The sequence below is a fragment of the Diceros bicornis genome, chromosome 11 (assembly GCF_020826845.1).
Source record: "Diceros bicornis minor isolate mBicDic1 chromosome 11, mDicBic1.mat.cur, whole genome shotgun sequence".
Classification (NCBI taxonomy): Eukaryota; Metazoa; Chordata; class Mammalia; order Perissodactyla; family Rhinocerotidae; genus Diceros; species Diceros bicornis.
The window spans coordinates 71,248,401-71,265,835 of record NC_080750.1 but is presented as its reverse complement, the minus strand read 5'-3'; the positions used below and the strand labels follow the sequence as shown (position 1 = coordinate 71,265,835).

The 17,435-nt window shown below is 53.6% G+C and overlaps 1 protein-coding gene across 2 annotated transcripts in view; it reads right to left on the bottom strand.

Moving 5' to 3' along the window:
• Positions 1 to 17,435, bottom strand: part of BIN3 (bridging integrator 3) — a 46,128-nt gene that overhangs the window by 1,770 nt on the left and 26,923 nt on the right. For both annotated transcript variants that reach the window (XM_058550542.1, XM_058550541.1), the window contains exons 3-8: positions 13,486 to 13,526; positions 12,998 to 13,059; positions 9,398 to 9,534; positions 8,771 to 8,811; positions 2,450 to 2,591; positions 2,130 to 2,264 (exon numbers count right to left, since the gene is read on the bottom strand). In XM_058550542.1, coding sequence (XP_058406525.1) covers positions 2,130 to 2,264; positions 2,450 to 2,591; positions 8,771 to 8,811; positions 9,398 to 9,534; positions 12,998 to 13,059; positions 13,486 to 13,526 — 558 coding nt within the window. The remainder of the gene's footprint in view (positions 1 to 2,129; positions 2,265 to 2,449; positions 2,592 to 8,770; positions 8,812 to 9,397; positions 9,535 to 12,997; positions 13,060 to 13,485; positions 13,527 to 17,435) is intronic.

The window sequence follows — 17,435 nt, the reverse complement described above, 5'->3', positions numbered from 1 at the left end:
GTCAGTCTTTAGAAGTAAAGTTGAGAAAGGTGACCCTTCCTAGCCTCCTGTTCCTTCCCAACTCGTCCCACCGTTACTCACCACCTGAGCGGGCAGCCAGGAAAGCAGGGGTGAGGCCAGGCTCACTTCATGTCTCCTTCTACATAGGCCCCAGAAGTGGGATGGGAGAGGTCTAAGGAGTGGGGCGGGGGCATGCCGAGGAATGAGGGAGATCCATACTTTCATGCAAGTGTCCCACACTATTCAAACACCCCTAAATGTTATGATCTCCAGCTCCAAGCTATCTCTGGGGAGAAGGAACTCAACTACTCTAGACGCTGGGAGTGCTGTTACTGGCAAGGCAAGGCGGAGTGGCAGGTTTGGTGGCAAGGTGGTGGCTGAGCTGCTTCTGAGGAAGTGTCTCCCACAGCTAGGTTTCCACTGGTCTGAGGGGAGCTAAATCAAGCTCTTCACCTCAGGGCACAGGGGCCTGGGCTAGTGCTGGGGAGGGCGAGGGATGGCCCTCTCCCCGAAACTCCCTGCCCGAGAGCTGAGAGCCGCACTGCGCTGGCTGAGTCACTAGGAATGCTCACTTCTCCAGTGACTAATGGCAGTGGCAGCCACGGGAGGGGGAGGCTGGTGCTGAGGAGGCAGTAAACAACCTCCAGCCACGCTGCTGCCTGGTTACAGGGCATCCCTAGCCCCCAAACTGCTCCAACCTGGGCACCCCGAAGCCTGGGCACCCTGGAACTTCCTTCCATGAGCAACAGGATGGAGGGGGCAGGGCAGCATGCAGCAGGCTGGGGGGCTGGGAGCAGGGGTGGTGATGGCACAGGAGAGGGAAGGCACAGGTCTCCTTAAACACATTCCTCCAGGGCCCAGGGTGAAGCTGCTGGAAGGAAGCCCCTATTCCAGGGGCAATGCTCTATGGGCAAGTGTGGGAACCCCCCCACTCCCTTGTGCATATTAGTTCTCTGCCTCATTTTCCCCTAACGACCAAGGACATGGTCAGTAACAAGTCCCAGCCCCAACATCGATCCTGCTTAGGGTTCCTGATCCCAAGTGTGCGGCCCCATGGGTTTTGTGTGGGCCAAAGATGGCAGACACGCTGGGAGGGAAGTTTTCCTCTGGTGCCTGCAACTGTGGACACTGCAAAGAACGGCAGTGTCCACTGGAGGGAGCCAGATACCCAGGCCAAGTGCAGGAGTGGGCTGGAGGTGGACGGACAGGTCGAGTCTTGAGCTTTGTTACTTGCTGGGAAAGGCAGCAGGATGCTAAGCACCTGCAGTCAGCTGGGGTCCCACATGGAGACCTCTTGGCTTTGACACCTCAGTGTTTTCTCTTTTACAAGTGGTGAGAATAATCCCTGCTAATGGCTTGAAGAATGGGGGGCGAGGGGGGCGAGGGGGGCAGGAGCTATACCCAATTGCACACTCTTTGTCCTTACAGCCTGGAGTAGCGGGAAAGACAGGGGCTTGGCCTGTGTCCGAGCCTCCAGTTGCATGGCCCCAGTGCTACACAGGGTACCTCCACCCATGCCCAGGCCGCACTCAGCCTGCCTTTCCACTGGAAGGGGCACCACAGCCCGGCACCCAGACAGGGGCCCTGAACACAGCTCTCTGCAGGGTTCAGGGACCCCTTCAAAGGTCACTAAAAGTCCCCCGTCAATAGAATAGGACTAACTAGGGTGTAGGGGGTGCAGGGTCCTCAGAAAAGGGCCTTTGCCCTATAGCCCTCTATCCCTGACCTCCCGAGCACACCAGGCAAAGAACCCACCCATCAAAGTGAGGTGCTAAAGCAGTGGCCTGGTTTCTTCTTGCTGCTCGTGGTAAAATGTGAGAGGAGAGAGAGAACTTGAGGTAAGAACTGTTAAGCAAAAAGGAACCTCGTCCTAGGGCTGGGATTAACCAAGAGCAATATAGGAACCCAAACAAATTCCAGCAGACACCCAGAGTCTGAGTCTCCAGAGGCCCCCTGGATTCCGTCCCTTGGGGGCGATGCTGTCCTTGCAGAGAATGGCTAAGTCACTCTTCCAGTGTGGGGAGCAGGGAGCAGGGAGCAGCACGAGACGTGTCTACAAAGCCCATGGCTCTCTCCCAAGGGAAAGGGTGCTGGGCCATCATTTGGGGCAGGGTGGGGCGCGGCCTCACCTGTGCTCGGATCAGGGACTCAAAGCTGGGCTGGAAGTAGTCCAGTCGGCTGTTGTAGAACCGTGGCATCTCATCCAGGAGCTGCTTGTTCTTGGCCTCAAAGTCGTCCCGCACGGGCCGAAGCTCTTCTCGGGCCTGGGGAACAAGACCCTGGGTGTCACAGCTGTCACTGGCTTATCCAGCGTCCCTGCTGTGGGGGTCTCAGGACATTTGGTGTCTTGGCTCCACAGCCCCAGAGTTGGTCCCCAGGTGAAGGAGGAACTTGCCATGTGTGACCACGTGGCCTGCTGCCCGCCCCAGCTCTCCCTTCTCCTTCGTACCTGGTGGAGTTTGGCCAGCACTGGCCCTGTCTTCTCCTTCTCCTCATACTTCTCCACCTTGGCCTGCAATCTCCTGTAGTCCTGCAAGGCCTGCTCCCGTCGTTTCACTGCCATGTTGAGGCTCGGGAAGACACTGCCAAACCTGCCAGACACAGCTGGGTTGGATACGGGCCCGTTCTTGGAGCTGCAGGCACGAAGCTCATCATTCAGCCAAAAATACACATTGAGGGGCTGGCCCTGTGGTGTAGCGGTTAAGTGCACATGCTCTGCTGCTGGCAGCCCGGGTTCGGATCCTGGGCGCACACCGATGCACGGCTTGTCAGGCCATGCTGTGGCGGCGTCCCATATAGAGTAGAGGAAGATGGGCATGGATATTAGCCCAGGGCCAATCTTCCTCAGCAAAAAGAGGAAGATTGGCGTGGATGTTAGCTCAGATCTTTCCCACACACACACACACACAATACATTGAGTGCCTACTAAGTGTCAGACCCTGTTCCAGGTCTCGGGGATTTCACTGTGAACGAGACAGAGAGGCCCTGGCCGCCGCGGAGCTCATGCTACTGAGAATGCTGTCTTGGGGTAAGCCAAGGGAGGGAAGACAGGGCTAGGGGTCACTCCACTGACTGGAAGGAGACACGATGGGTCACGAATGCATGATGCCACTTACACTGCCACTGCCCCTTACCCACCCATTGCCTATGACACTTTACAGAGACCTGTGGCAGAGCTGCAGACTCCAGGGAAGTCATCTGTCCAACATCTTCCTTTAAAAAAACTAAAGAAATTGAGGTCAGAGAGATGACGTCACTTGGCCAAGGTCACAATTAGGTAGAGACGGTCCAGCAGAGAACTCAAGCATCCCAGCAGACGACAGAACTGCAATCAAAACCTACTCCTGGCCCATTCTACCAGCTGACCACAGGAAAAGCAGGACTCTTTTGGTTCTACCATTGAAATGGCCAAACTGTCAAACCAGATGTTCAAGGAAAACGACTCAAGGATCTCTTCCTACCCCACCGGGACTAAAAAGGACCACAAGGAAATGTTCAGAGGAGTGGGCCATTCAGAAAGAGCAGCAGCAGATGCTCTGCCATTTTTGGCCACCGTGGGCATAATCTTTGTGACCAGTGTCATCTTTAACTGGGAGGGGCAATGACATCTTGAGCTCGACACGGGGCAGGACTCATCCATCTCTCCTGATTAATGAGTGCTGGAGATGGCAAGGCAAACCTGCAAGCATGCTTTCCGGAACTGGACAGGAGAAGATCGGGCAACTTCCTTCCCAAGGGGCAGGAGGTGCTATCACTGCTGCTGGAGGGCTTGGTGGCAGAGGCGTCTACCACGCAAGCTGAGAGCCCAAGCAGTCGGTGGAGATCTGGCCATGCATCCAAGGAAAATGACGGCACAGTGGTTATTCAGCATTGAGAAGCACAGAGTGGGCAACCCAGGACCAGGAGAAGAGGCAGTTCATCCTGAAGCAACCCAGAGAAGATGAAGGGGGGTCAGCAGGAATGAGTTATGAAGTTGGGGCTCTCCTCACTGGGACCTCAACTGGTTGCTGATTTCAGCCTTTCACGAGCGCTCAGAGCCAGGAGGGCGTCTCTAAGCTCACGGGTCATCATCGGGTAGGCAGATACCACACGAAGAATGATTTTCCAAGGCTGCCTCTCAAAAAAACATGACCATGGGGCCGGCCCCGTGGCTTAGCGGTTAAGTGCGCACGCTCCGCTACCGGCGGCCCAGGTTTGGATCCTGGGCGTGCACCGATGCACCGCTTCTCTGGTCATGCTGAGGCCGCGTCCCACATACAGCAACTAGAAGGATGTGCAACTATGACATGCCACTATCTACTGGGCTTTGGGGAAAAAAAAAAAGGAGGAGGATTGGCAATAGATGTTAGCTCAGAGCCGGTCTTCCTCAGCAAAAAGAGGAGGATTAGCATGGATGTTAACTCAGGGCTGATCTTCCTCACCAAAAAAAAAAAAAAAAAAAAAGACCATGAATTTGGTTTTTAAAAGTCTCAACAAATCAAGAGTACATGTGACATAAGAGTAATGAATACTTTTGTCAGAAAATAGAGAATATAAACTTGACCAAAGCATTAAGTGTCCCAAACACAGCTACAGACCCAGGCAGTAGATTCTGATGAAACAAAGGGCTTATCCCTGAGGAAGGCTACTAACACAAAGTCTTCTAACTTAATGGGTGTCCCTAATGGGTTCACTACCTAACTGGAAATGCTAAAGAAGTGGGCAAGACCACCCTCAGGTTCTCTGAACCCTCTTACACGCCCCCTATGTAGTAATCAACTCAGTATTTGAATGACTGATTTGCCAGGCGGAAGATGTAGGTCTACTTGGTGCTGTGCAAACTGGATGTGGGGACCACAAATGGTCCCCCTGGAGAAGGTCTGAACAGGTGAGATCATCGGCAGGAGCTAGCCTCACTGCTCTTGCCTTAGGCAGTTTCTATGATAGGGTCTCAGTTGCTAGGTGAACCCTTCTCCCTTCCTGGGGGGAGTGTGACTGGCAGCTGAGAATCATGTGGCTCAAAGGAGCAGGTAGAGTTGGGCCTGAGAAGCCACCATGCCACCTCCCCCTCCACCCCAACTGGAAAAGGGCTTCTAGCAGCCACCCTGATTCTCTCATTAGAAGCAACCTGCTGCTTTGGTGGCCCCAGTGGCTGGGCCTCTGCTGTCCACTTGACCGGGTGCCAGCACAGAGACAGGACGAGAGTGAGAGACAGACAGGGGGCGGCAGTGGAGGGTTTTCTTGCCTTTGCCACAACCCCATCACTTGGAGCTCCGCTCCTCAGGAAAGGGCACCACGACAGATGCAGCAATGCGTGTGCAGCGCATCGCACAGGTACAAAGCTGGACTATCATCACGCTGGTCGGCCATGAGCTCCTGATGCCCTGTGACCCCGGCAACACTTGTACCTTGGCTCATCCTCATAAATCCCTTCCCTCAGTTCCCCCAGGGCCAGGCTCAGATATACCAGGAAGGCTGACTAAATGCCGGGACTGCATCAGCCTACAAAGGAAACAGAAATTCAACCCCAGGGCCAAGGCCTGAGCCAAGAAGGGTGAGTAAGGCGTGGATCCAGGGGTAACAAGTCTCCATGAAGAGCCAGGAAGCCTCAAGGATGGGTGGTCTAAGAGTGCTTGTGTCTATACGACACTACCTTCAGCCTTCTGCAAACAAGACCACCTGTCCTCTGTGGGGAGGAAGTGGCTGCAGTGAAAACTGATCCCAGCTGCTTATCAGACCCTCCAGGAAAACCATGATAACTTCTGCCTCCCACAGGAGCATCTCACAGTCAAGCGAAGAGGCCACGGAAGGCTCAGCTGGCTTAGTTCACTCTAGATGAAACACAGATCACTTACCACCTGGGTAGCTTCGGGACTCCCTAGGGGCAGGGGCAGGAGTCACGCTCTTCTCACATTAAAGTGGGGTAACTAACGTCGGGCAGGGAGATCCCACAGTGTATTCTGAGGTGGCTGACAAGAGTGGGGGACAAGCACCCTATGATCCTTGACTCCAGGGTCCTCCCCCTCTGAGGCCCCACCTCCCCGTTTTCTACTTAGAAGCAACAGAACAGACTTTGCCAGCTCCACATGTCTGGCGGTATAAATACCACAGTGTTGTGCGAGGAGAGGGGATCGTCCGGCAGCAGACCCCCCCCCTCAGTGTAAAGTGCTGGTAGTGCTTTCCTCCACCTGCAGGCCAGCGGAGGGAAGTCAGCAGGGAGGTGAGGACAAGCGTAGGCTGGTCCCCAGTGCCTGGGCCCCTCGCAGACATGCCCCTGGGACCCTACAGAGGTACCTGCTGACTTCACCTGACAAGGGATAGGGGCCCAGCTCACCTGCAGGGTGAAGTCCGCACTTGTACTGGGCTGCCGCAAAGAAGCATGGCTGGAAAGCCAGCCCTCTTGTGCTCAGTCCCCTGCTTCTCCCCTGATAAACAGTAGTGAAGTGGAACACGGAAGTCCCTGAGCCAGAGTCCCAGGATAGGCTCCGACCTCCACACGCAGCTCACCTGACCATTTCAGCCCCCCGACATCTCCCTCCCCTGCTCCTGAGCACTGACTATGCCATAGCAAGAGTTCAGTCTGGCTCTTCCTTTCCATAGATGGGGAAATAGACTCAGAGGAGCAGGGACCTGGCCAAGGCCATGGGTGGGGTGGGAGCAGGCTGGGACTGCCCATCCAGCACATCCATCCGACTGCACCACCTCGGCACTTATTCTACTGGTGCCTTTTCTTGAGAATACCATCATGGCTTCCGCACCGGATCATAGGCTCCTAAAGTCTGCATTACGTCTGTCCTCAAAGAAGGGAGGACAGGGCTAGGCCCACACCAGGCACTCGCCTGTCCTAAGGTTCAGCAGCAAACTGCCTCCCCTGGGTGAGCGTGGGGTGAAGAGACAGTGAGAAAGGGAGGAGGGAAAGGGGGAGGGAGAAAGAGGCCGGCTGGGAGGTGGGTTGGGAGCAGCCGGCCCTGGTGGGGAATGCCTGCCATTCCTCAATCTGTGCCCACACAGCCGGGATCTTCCACCCACCAGGAAAGGGAAATTGAAAGCATCCCCATCCGACCATGTGAACGCGGCCCAGAGACTGGGGGATTAGAGGCCAAGCCCCTGGGGGAGGCTGGGGGCGGTGGGGTGGCCATGTGGCAATGTTCCTCATCAGAGGACAGGAAAGCTGCAGTTTCCTGTTTCCGGTGCTGGGGTCCCTGGGAGCTGCTCTCCTGGCAAGAGGAGGCAACGGGTGGTGCCGGTTTCATGTGGTTGGGGGAGATCACATGTCGGCAATGGGGTGCAGAGAAGCTGGCCTGGGTAGCCAGGTAGGCCCGGGGGGCTCACGCAGAGGTCAGCGGATCTGCTGCGGAGATGGTGCCTGCCCCCTCTGCCACTCACCCACCTTCCTGGCAGGTGGTGGGCTGCTAGGGTGGTGGGAAGCAACCGGGATTTCTCTCTATGTGGCTCCAGAAGCTAGGCATCAGATTTCAAGGCCGCCTCGTTGGTTGTGAAATCGAGACGGGCGTCAGTCCCCCAGTTCTCTGAGCTGGTGTCCCCTGCCCAGCTCTGCCAGCCAGCTGTGGGTGTCCATGGCAGCCTCTGTGGCAGCCCCTGGGACCCCTGTGTGCAGGGTCTGCTCTGCCATCAATCCTTCCCACCCAGGTCTTAACCGTTGGTCCTGGAACCGGGTCAGAAAGCCACAAGCAATGGGAGCTCTTTCTGACGCCTCCCTCCTGAGCCACTGGCCTCCTCAGCACCCAGCTCCTCATGTGACCCTTGGACCTGGGGCTGAGCAGGGGCTAGGAAGGAACTGGGTGCAGGGAGAAATCCCTTCCCATGCCAGGCTCAGCCTCCCTACCATGGCTGAGCCTCCGGACAGCCCCAGCTTAGAGCTCTCCCTGCCGTCCACCCCCCTTGGGCCTACACAGGCATGAAGAGCTCAACAACCCCGACACTCAGACCTGCTCTCTTCATCTCCCTCTGGGCCCCGGGCCAGGCCTAATGCTAATTAGCAGAGCCTCATGACCGGGCAGGGTGAGGCGACTGCCAGGGACCACCACAGAAGAGGTAATAACGTGCAGCTGCGCAGCTGCCGGGCGGGAGCCGGGAGCCTTTCTAGGTCAGAGCCTGTTTGGGAGAGGCTGAGGGAAGCAGATGAAGTGATTCGGGAGCTTCAAGGCAATGCTCCTGCCTGTCCCCCTGGCCCACCCCTGAGGGCACCCAGGGAATAGGCCTGTCTGATCACTGACTAGAGCCTGTCCGACAGAAGATGAGTCTCACAGAAGAATTTCTGACCCTGACAGGTCATGAGTTAGGGGACCTTCCCAGGCGGGACCCCGCTGCTGCGCCCTTCCCCATGTGTGGCCACCCCCACATTTCAAAAGCTGAGTGCTGCAGGCAGCTGCTCTTCCAATCCGGCTGAGAGAGATGAAAGGCCTCGCTCATCTCCGCTGAGGCCTGGCCAAGATCTCTGCTAGCTTAATTCAGCAAGCTCTGGTCCCGCTGGTTTTCAATCAGGAACAAAGGGAAAAACAGCAAAATGCCCATTGGAGCACCTGCCAGCTGCCGTGGAGGGTTGGGAGTGCCCTGCCCTCAGAGGGTGTCTGGACACGGCCGGGCTCTGCAGCTACCGGAGATCACGTAGCCAGCGTCCCCACTGAGTTTCCTGTCAGCACATGCGAGGCTGGGGACAGGCTGCTAGCAATAATATTCAGTCCCCAAGTGGCCAGTTGACCTGTCTTTCCGATAAGTGCCCTGAGTCTAGTTCCCCGAGGCCTGTGGTCCCCAGACGATCTTTACTCACTTTTTTAAGGGTTCAATCACCGTCTTTTGAATCTGGTTCACCTGTCAAAAGAAAAACCGACGACATCAAAACTGGGGGGACGTCAGACTCTTCGTAAAAGGGGAGGCCCTCAGTTCCTGAGAAGAGAAAGGAGACCTGTCAGGGGTATCCCAAGAGCCCCAGGTAGGGAGGAGACCACAGCAGGCAGGTGAGGTGGGGAACCCCTAACTCTGCAGCTAGAGTGAGGCAGAGAGAACAACCAGGAAGCCTGAAAGGTGACAAGGAGCACTGTCCTTTTCCCTGGTCAGTTCTCGTTCTGCTAGCCACAGTCTGCCAAGGCCAATAATCACCTTGCTCAGTGAAGATGCTGGCTGGGCAACTACAGATAGCTGGAGGGGCCACGGGTGGGCAGAGTTGACTGACCCAAGTCTCCCTCGTGGCCTCACAGTGAGAGACGTGAGCCCACAGGAGCCACAGGAAGCACTCAATGCTGAAGCAGGTCGGCCAGGAGAGAGCTCACAGGGCTTGGGACACATAGGCCTCAGAGAGCTGAGGGTGCCCAAAGGGAGTCAGGGTCTGTAAGGACTCCATGCGGGTGCTCCACCCAGACAGAAGCCACGAGAAGCAGGGAACCAAGACCCCAGTCACCTTTTCCTGGTTGAAGGCATCCATCCGCTTCATGGCTGTGTCCAGGGCTGTGACCATGTTCAGAAAGTCCTGGTCTTGCTCACAGAGGGGATTGGAGAGCAAGTCCAAGGATATCTTCACAGCAGATTTGGACATGGCTGTAAGAAGTCAAAGCTCAGTGAACCTGTGAAGGGCCTGGCTTCAAGGTCTTGTCCTCAGGACTCCCTGTCCTCCTTTGGTCCAGGGACCTGCACCTGGATGACCTCCACCCACGGCCACAGGCCATAAAAACTACAAAGTACCAGAGAACCATAAGACATTAGTCCTCATTGTATAATATTCATGCCTGATCATCTGACGCTGTTCTGGGTAATTCTTTTGAGTGGTTTATACCTGTTGCAATGACTTAATTTTCCAAACTCTGGGTTAGAGCAGAATCATCTGGGTGGGAAGCTGTAAGAAATATAGACTTCTAGCTCCAAAGATTCTAATTCCGTAAGTCTGAAATCCAGGAATACGCATTTTTAAAAAACTCTCCAGGCAGTTGGGACGTGAAGCTTGGTTTGGGACAAGAGTAACACAGTGCTCTCCACCAGGGCTGGCCAACTTATCAAACGGGCCAGAGTCACATGTGAGGCTTTGCGGGCCGCATGGTATCTGTTACAACTACTCAACTCCGCCACAGAGGATACCTAAAGAATGGGTGTGGCTGTGTACCAACAAAACTTTATTGACAAAAATAGGCCAGATTTGGTGTAGCTAGGCAACCCTGGTTTCCATGACATACAGTAGTCAGGTCTCCAGCCTGCCTCTGCCAGAGTTTGCAGGCACCCACTGTCTTACTTAGGGCTCAAAGAACCCAGGAGACATCTAGGGTAGAGGTATTTTGGTTCCATTTTATGCATGAGGCAAGTGAGGCTCAGAAGAGTCTGTAACTCCTCCGACATCAGACAGCTGCAGGTGCTGAGCTAGGACTAGACCCTGGGCACCCGCCTCCTTGGCCACGGGCCTCCTGGTGATCCGGCCTGGGGAAAGCAGCGGGCAGGCTCTTCGAGGCTCTGACGAGGTGTCTGCTTACATTGTTAAAGGTCCTCTCTGAACCACTTCTCCATGGATGGAGACCGCTGCCCAACTGCAGCCTCACGTGTGTGCTTAGATGCCTGTTCGACAGATGGGGAGCCTGGAAGTCAGAGGGCAGCTCAGAGGCAGGATGGAGACCTATGAGCAGCTTTGGAGTTCTTGGTCTCGTACAAATTTTCAAGTCTCCATTATTTGCAAACAAAATTCTAGAGGAGTGAGAAGACAGGATGGAGAAGGGCCATGCTCATTCCATAGTGTCTGTATCAGTTTCAGAGTCTCAGGGGAAAACAAGGTTTTGAATGTATTTCTTACTATTTTATGTCATTGAATTTAAGATGCTATCAATTGTAAGACACACCGTTATTGTATAAACCACTAAGAAAAAACAAATGCTGCCAATTAAAGCAGAACACACTATCAAGTGTTATGACACCCCGACTTTAGAGAGGTTAAATGTGAAAAAAGGCCTTAGAATCAAATAGATAAGGTCCGCCTCCCAGTTCAGTGCAGATGTGGCCTTGCCTCACACTCCATGTGAGGAGTGAGTGGTCCCAACCCCAGCCCTCCAGGAGGGGCTGGCCTCTACATTTTGAGTGGGGGAAACAGAAACAAGAGGGTCCCTCCTCAGCCAGGCCCCTCTGCATGCCAGCAAAAAAGTGGATGACTGGCTGCCCAGAGCACCGTCCTGGGGTTTCTCTTGAATTTGGGAGCAAAAGGCACCCAGCAAAAGGGCAAAATATGGTAGAAGCCTGGAAATGTAAACTTCCCAGAAATGCTGAAGCAATGGAGGAAAACCCCCCTTTAAAATCTGGGAAGTGACTCTGGAAGCCTACTTAGGAGCAAACATCATGTGTAGCTTGACCGAATGATGAAACGGTCATCACAGACAGCATACTTGAAAGAATAAAAACCTGGACAAAACTGGAAATGCTTTTTATTTTTTTTAATATTTAAAATTAATATAAAATATAAATTTTATTTTTAATATTTAATTATTTAATATTCAATATTTTAATATTTTTTAAAATATATATATTTTTTAATATTTAAATTTTTTTTAACATTTGAGGAAAAACCCCTGAAAAGTCAGGGGGTTGCGGGGAAGACTTTCTTCCCCATTTTCCTTTTCTTTCCTAAAGCCTTCACATCTTCATGTCTTTGTCTCTTTCTTTGCCCTAATCTTCTAAAGTCAGTTAACAGCATGTGTCCCATCAGGCAATTAGCCACTGGTGTAGCACTGGGCCTGGAATCCCCACCCGAGACATTACGGCCCTGTGAGCACAGCAGGACACCGTGGCCTCCACTCTCCTCTGGACCAGCTCACATCCCTCATTCTGCCTCTGCAGGGACAGGGGAGGGGCCTGGTCAGCCCAGCACAAACTGGGAGGCTGGTGGTCTCTGAACCTTAGAGAGAGCAAGGATCTTGGACTCCACGTGTGTCTCTGGATACAACCTCCAAATGTTGCACCTAGACGATGTTGTTTTGGACACAGCTTGGGATTTTAGATATAGTCCAGGCACCTTAGGAAATTCCAAGATCAGGAAAGGTATACTTTGATTCCTCTCAATTGTTTGGAGCAGTGGTTCTCAAAGTGTGGTCCCCGGACCAGCTGCATCAGCATGGCCTTCGAACTGATTAGAAACACAGACTTTCAGGCCTTGCCCAGACCTGACGAATCAGAGGCCTGGGGGGACCAGGCGATCCGCGTTGTAGTTGTAGCGAGCCCTCCAGTGACTCAGACACACCACCGTGTGGGGCTCTCTGCATGGACTGTGGGGCTCAGGCCTTGTCATGGGCTGAGGCGCCACTGTTTCAGGAGGGCTTTCTCTGCCCAGACTCCACTTCTGACTTGGGGCAGAGGAGGCCAGTACTCCTAGGCTCCAGGGGTCCCCAGTTTATCCTGATTTCTTTGTTGGAACACTACTCTCTCTATAGCCAGACTCCACTTCATGGATCCTTGACGTTCTACTTGCTTCCAAAGTTGCTCACTATGAAAACAACTACCTTCCCTTCATTTATGCTCTGCTGGTGCAGTTGTCTGGAGAAGTAGGAAAGAAAGGAAGCAATAGGTCATAGCATCTCCCTCACTGGAAAGGCAGTGGGAAATGACAAAGATGTAGCCCAGGTAATGCAGAACCAACAGCAAAACAAGTGACAGACGGACTCCAAAACCAGACCCTTGGCTTGCTACACACAGTCTGCAGATGCTAGGGGCCAGGAGTGAGGGGCAGTCACGTTCAGAGCCGCCCACGTCCTCTGGACCACCAGTGGCACGAAGATCTGCGGCACAGGCCTTGGGAGCCAGCACTCTGCGCAGGCAGGCAGGCAGGCAGGCAGGCCCCTGGCTGCGGTGGGGAAAAGTGGTGCGTGGTGATCTGCTAAGTGAAGCATGACCTCAAGCCACTTCTCAGGGACATGTGTCAGGCATCTGTGAGGTGCACTTACTTCAAAGCCAGCCCTAAAGTGACTGAGGGAGGAGTGCATCCCTTTCTACCCCACCCAGTCCAGGTCAGTCGGGGGGTGGGGGACGTGCCACCTACCCAGGTCAGCATCGGTGCTCTTCTTCATGTCCTTCTGCAGCCTCTTGGTCTGCTCCTCCAGCCTGCAAGGCAGGGGCATGGGCCTGGATACATGGCATCGTGGCATCGCTAACTTGCTTTTGGCCCCTTTCTTCTTGTCTACCTGAGTCAAGCCCAACCTGATACTCTGGAATGCCTGCCGGGAGGAGAAGGCGCCCCTCCTTCTCTATGGGGATTTTTCCCACTGACTGAAGGGCTCCTACAAGCTCTGCATGAAGCCAAGCACCCAAAGGCTATGAGTTCACGACTGTCACGCAGCCATCGGTTGTGGGAGAATTTCTGGCAGGTGGTGAACTGAGCTGGCCTTGGCTCCCAGGGTGCTAACAGGGCAGATGAGCAGCCCACTCACGGGAGGTGAGCAGATGAGGCAGTTTGGGAAGTAAGACCTGGCAGAAGGCTCCTGCCCTTCTCTGACCCTCCACCCTGTCCTTCTGGGGTTTGACACTCACTGCTGGAGTTTTCCATACTCCCTTTCAAAGTCTCTCTCCACCTGTAACAAAAGAGAGAACTCAATCATCAGAGAAATGACAACACATTGGAAAAAATCTGTCAGCCTCCTGAAACTCCCTCCACGCCCTCCCACAGTCTGCAGAAAACAGCAGCGTCCAGTTCACACAAGCACCAGCAGATCCTTAATGATACGACATCCCTGTGTTCCCAAATTAATTAAGTGTTTGATTTAGGGCGAAAGACTCTCCTCCCAGATGGGCCAGCCAGGCAAGCACCAGCGGATTGTGGCTCTGTTATTCTGCCACAGGGAGCGAGGCGCTAAGCTGTGTTCCCTCTTCTCACCCTCCCCTTGTGTGGCAGGTAAGGTGCTCAGAATGTGACTGAAACCCATCCAGGGAGGCAGCAGGGCGCAGAAGAAAGTGGGCGGGTCTGGAGTTGGCACTGTCTCGGCCACTTAGCAGCTCTGAGCCGGAGCAGGTCACCTCCCCGTCACAGCCCTGGTTTCATCACAGGTCCTACCACCTGCTAAGTTCAGGGTGGATCAAGAAAGATGATATGTCCATGCTCTGTGCTCTGGGATGTACCAAACACAAATACTATTACCATGGATTCAGGCAAGGCTCTCTAAATTCTTGATTGGTTATTAGGCTTCCCCAATGCCAATATTTAAACTGAGTGGGTGTGAATCCTGAACCCAATTCTGCTGCCTAGAGGTCAAGTGAAGTCAAGAAAGTCCCTTGCAGTCCTAGGGCCTGAGTCTCCCCATCTGTAAAACGGGGCCTCAGCAATGGTCTCTCAGGGCAGCGGCCTGTGAAGTGCATGACGTCTGGGAGCCCAAAGGAGGGGACCGAGCTCAAGGCCTCTCCTTCGTTCTCTTCTGCAGGGGCAGCACCGGCTCCCTGTCTGGCTTGCTGAGCCTCTGGGCTGAGGTGCTCCACGAAGTGACCCAGCTATCAGCCGTGGGTGCTCACTCATGATTTCTCCTCCACACCTCTAGGAGACAGGTGTGCTTGTGGCTCTCACGGCACTGAGGAGGTCGCTGGGACAGAGGTGAAGTAAGCTGCGCAAGGTGACACCACTAGTGAGCGGCAGAGCTGGCATCTGAACACAGGCAGCCTGGCTCCAAAGTCTGTGCTCTTAACCATCATTCTACCAAAAGGGAAAACAAGGGGTTTGCTGATGAACTAAAGCCATGACCGAAAAAGCTGCCTTGCTTGGCTGTTACTCCGAGAACCCTGCCGGTGAGACCCAGAGCTCCTGACTCTCACGCTTGTCACAGGGTGAAGGTCAGGGAGTGCAAATCTGCAGCGACTGTCAAAGCCCTCCTGTTCTTCACCTGCACGCCCTTCCGTCAACACGCCCCCAGTGAAAGAGCATTCTACAAACCCATCGACCTCACACTCCATGCTTGGGTTCAGGTAAATTCAACAGTCATGGAATGTCAGAACATTATTCAGGCCAATTATGTCACATTAAAAATGAGGATGAAGTCCAGAGAGGGAAAGTGATAGACATAAGGACACAGGGCTTGTAAGTGGCAAAGCAAGGCTAGAATTCAACTCCTAGCTCAGGTCTTTTTTTTTTTTTAAAAACTACACTCATCATGCCACAAACATTTACTGAGCACCTACTGAGTGCAATGCTTCTGCCAGGTGCTAGTGAATACACACTAGTGAATATAACAGCATGGGCTCTGGTGGGGGAGATAAAACAAATACGCAGACAACTGCACACTGGGGAAGACTGACAGAGGGCCCGGCAGGGACCTACTCAGCTAAGGTCCTCAGGGCACAACAACATGTCTCCCTTGCGTGGAGATATCTCACCTTCCTCATTTGAACTGTAAAGTTTAGAAGCAGGAACACACAGTCATTTCCTTACTTTATGATCCTACCATCTAGAACCTTACAGAAAATTGTGAAGTAAAATTCACCATTGCCCCAGCCTCCTATCCTACAATCTTTTTCCCTCTTTTTAACAGACCCACTCTTTCTCCATCCAGGAACCCAAAATTTTCATCATCGCCTTCCTTATGATCCATCAAAAGCTGCTCTTTCCTAAGAGCAACTCAAAATTCAAAATTCACTCCCACTAAAGCACATATGCCTGGTGAAAGTTGAAAGTGTTACCTAACTCAGGGGATTTGTAGTTGGACAGGAATCAAAGTCTTAGCTACAGGCCTGAAAAGCCTCTGGTGCGATTGCAGCCGGGAGATTTGTTCTGGAGCAAAGGGGCCTTGCCTGGGCCCTTCCAAGTCCGCACTGAGGTTAGTCTAGTCCTTTCTCCAACAGTGCTGTGGGAGAAGGTGGTAGAGAGGATGGGCAACGACAGATAAGATATGAACTCTCACACTAGCTGTGGAGCATTACAAATATGACCTAACATTCTGAATCTCAGTTTCTTTTCTAGTAAAACGGGTTAATTTCATTTAGACTTATCCCATGTAAATTTCAGGTGGCTAACAAGGAAATGCAGGGACAGCCTCAGCTGCATCGGCTTGTTTGGAGGGTCAACAAGCAGTTTAGGTAGAGCACAGAGCAAAGTGCCTGGCCCACGGACGGACGGTGTCTCCTTGTTCCTTCCTATGCACTGGGGTGGGGAGAGGACCAGAGCAGTCTGGGGGTGCAGACTGGCTTGTCACCCTTTGGCAGAGAGGACAAGCAGTACAAAGCACATAGTCAATTGACAGCTAGGAAAACCCTGATTTTGGCTAAGCCTGAATTCCTGTGCCTGGACTATATCGGGGCCTCCTTTCACTGGACATAACTCCTTTCTTACTTCGTAAGATGTGACAGCTGAGCAGAGTCTTTACATATTAAAAGTATTTTTTCCAAAGAGATGAAATTAAAATTAAGGTTGTCTTGGCCAGAATCCAGCTCTCCTGAAGATCAAGAACCCAGAGTCGGTGCTCCGGGACAGGAGGCCGAGCGCCTGCCCAGCCCCTGGAGCTGCAGCCTTGGCTTCCGGCACTCTCTTTTGCAATCCCCAAGCGTGCCGATGTGTGGGGGATGTCAGAGAACACCTGGGCTCCCTGGCGGGGACTGCTTGGACTTGCACAGAGGGGGACTGCAGGTTTCCAACTGGGATGGATCATTCCAGTTGATGAGAAACTCGAGGTCTCACACGGGAAGCTGAGAAGTATGTTGGGAGTGGGAGCTCAATCGTCCCCTCCACACCGCTCAAGGCTGTCCGACAGCTGAAGAGAAGTTTCCCTGCTTCCGGGAGCCTCTATAGCTGAGTTGTGGCTGCTTCCATAGCTCACTGGTTCTGAGACCTCTCTCCTCTACTAGGGAGAGATTCAAGGGGACACCACGAGGATCCTAGCTCCTCAGATAATGCATAAGGAATAAAGGGACACACTGGAGTCTCATTCCAAGGGATATCCATTCTGAGGGGAAGAGCCAAACACAAAAGATCTGAACATCTTTGAATGCCTGATGCCGTTGCCAAAAGGCAACTGGACCCCAGTCAACAATGCAAGTGTAAACACATGTGCTCGACTGTTGGAGGGGCAGGGCAGGCTGGGGCAGCCTGGCGAGGTTAGCGCAGGGAGAATCAAGCACCAGACCATTGCCTTGGCTGCTCCCTGCATTCTTGAAGGCTAGGGTGGAAGTGAGGGACTGTGCTGCTCACGGCTCCAGCCTCAGTGCCTGGGTCAGGCTGGCACAGAGCGGGAGCTCAGTAGTTGTTAAATGAAGGAATGGGCTCAGTTCCCACACTCATGTTGAAGTGAGAAAGGAGACCAGCAGGCAGAGCCAGGGCTCTAAGCTGTGTCAGATCAGAGCTGAGGCAGAGGGAGCGCTCAGGGCTCTGAGAAGTCCCTCTTCAAGGGATGCTCGGGGTGGGGGGCGGGGGGGAAGCAGCTTCCCTTTGGTATGCTACAACAAGATTAAGGAATGAGCTGCGGGTCCCTCCATTTTGCACGTGAAAATCTTTCTCAAGTGAAGTC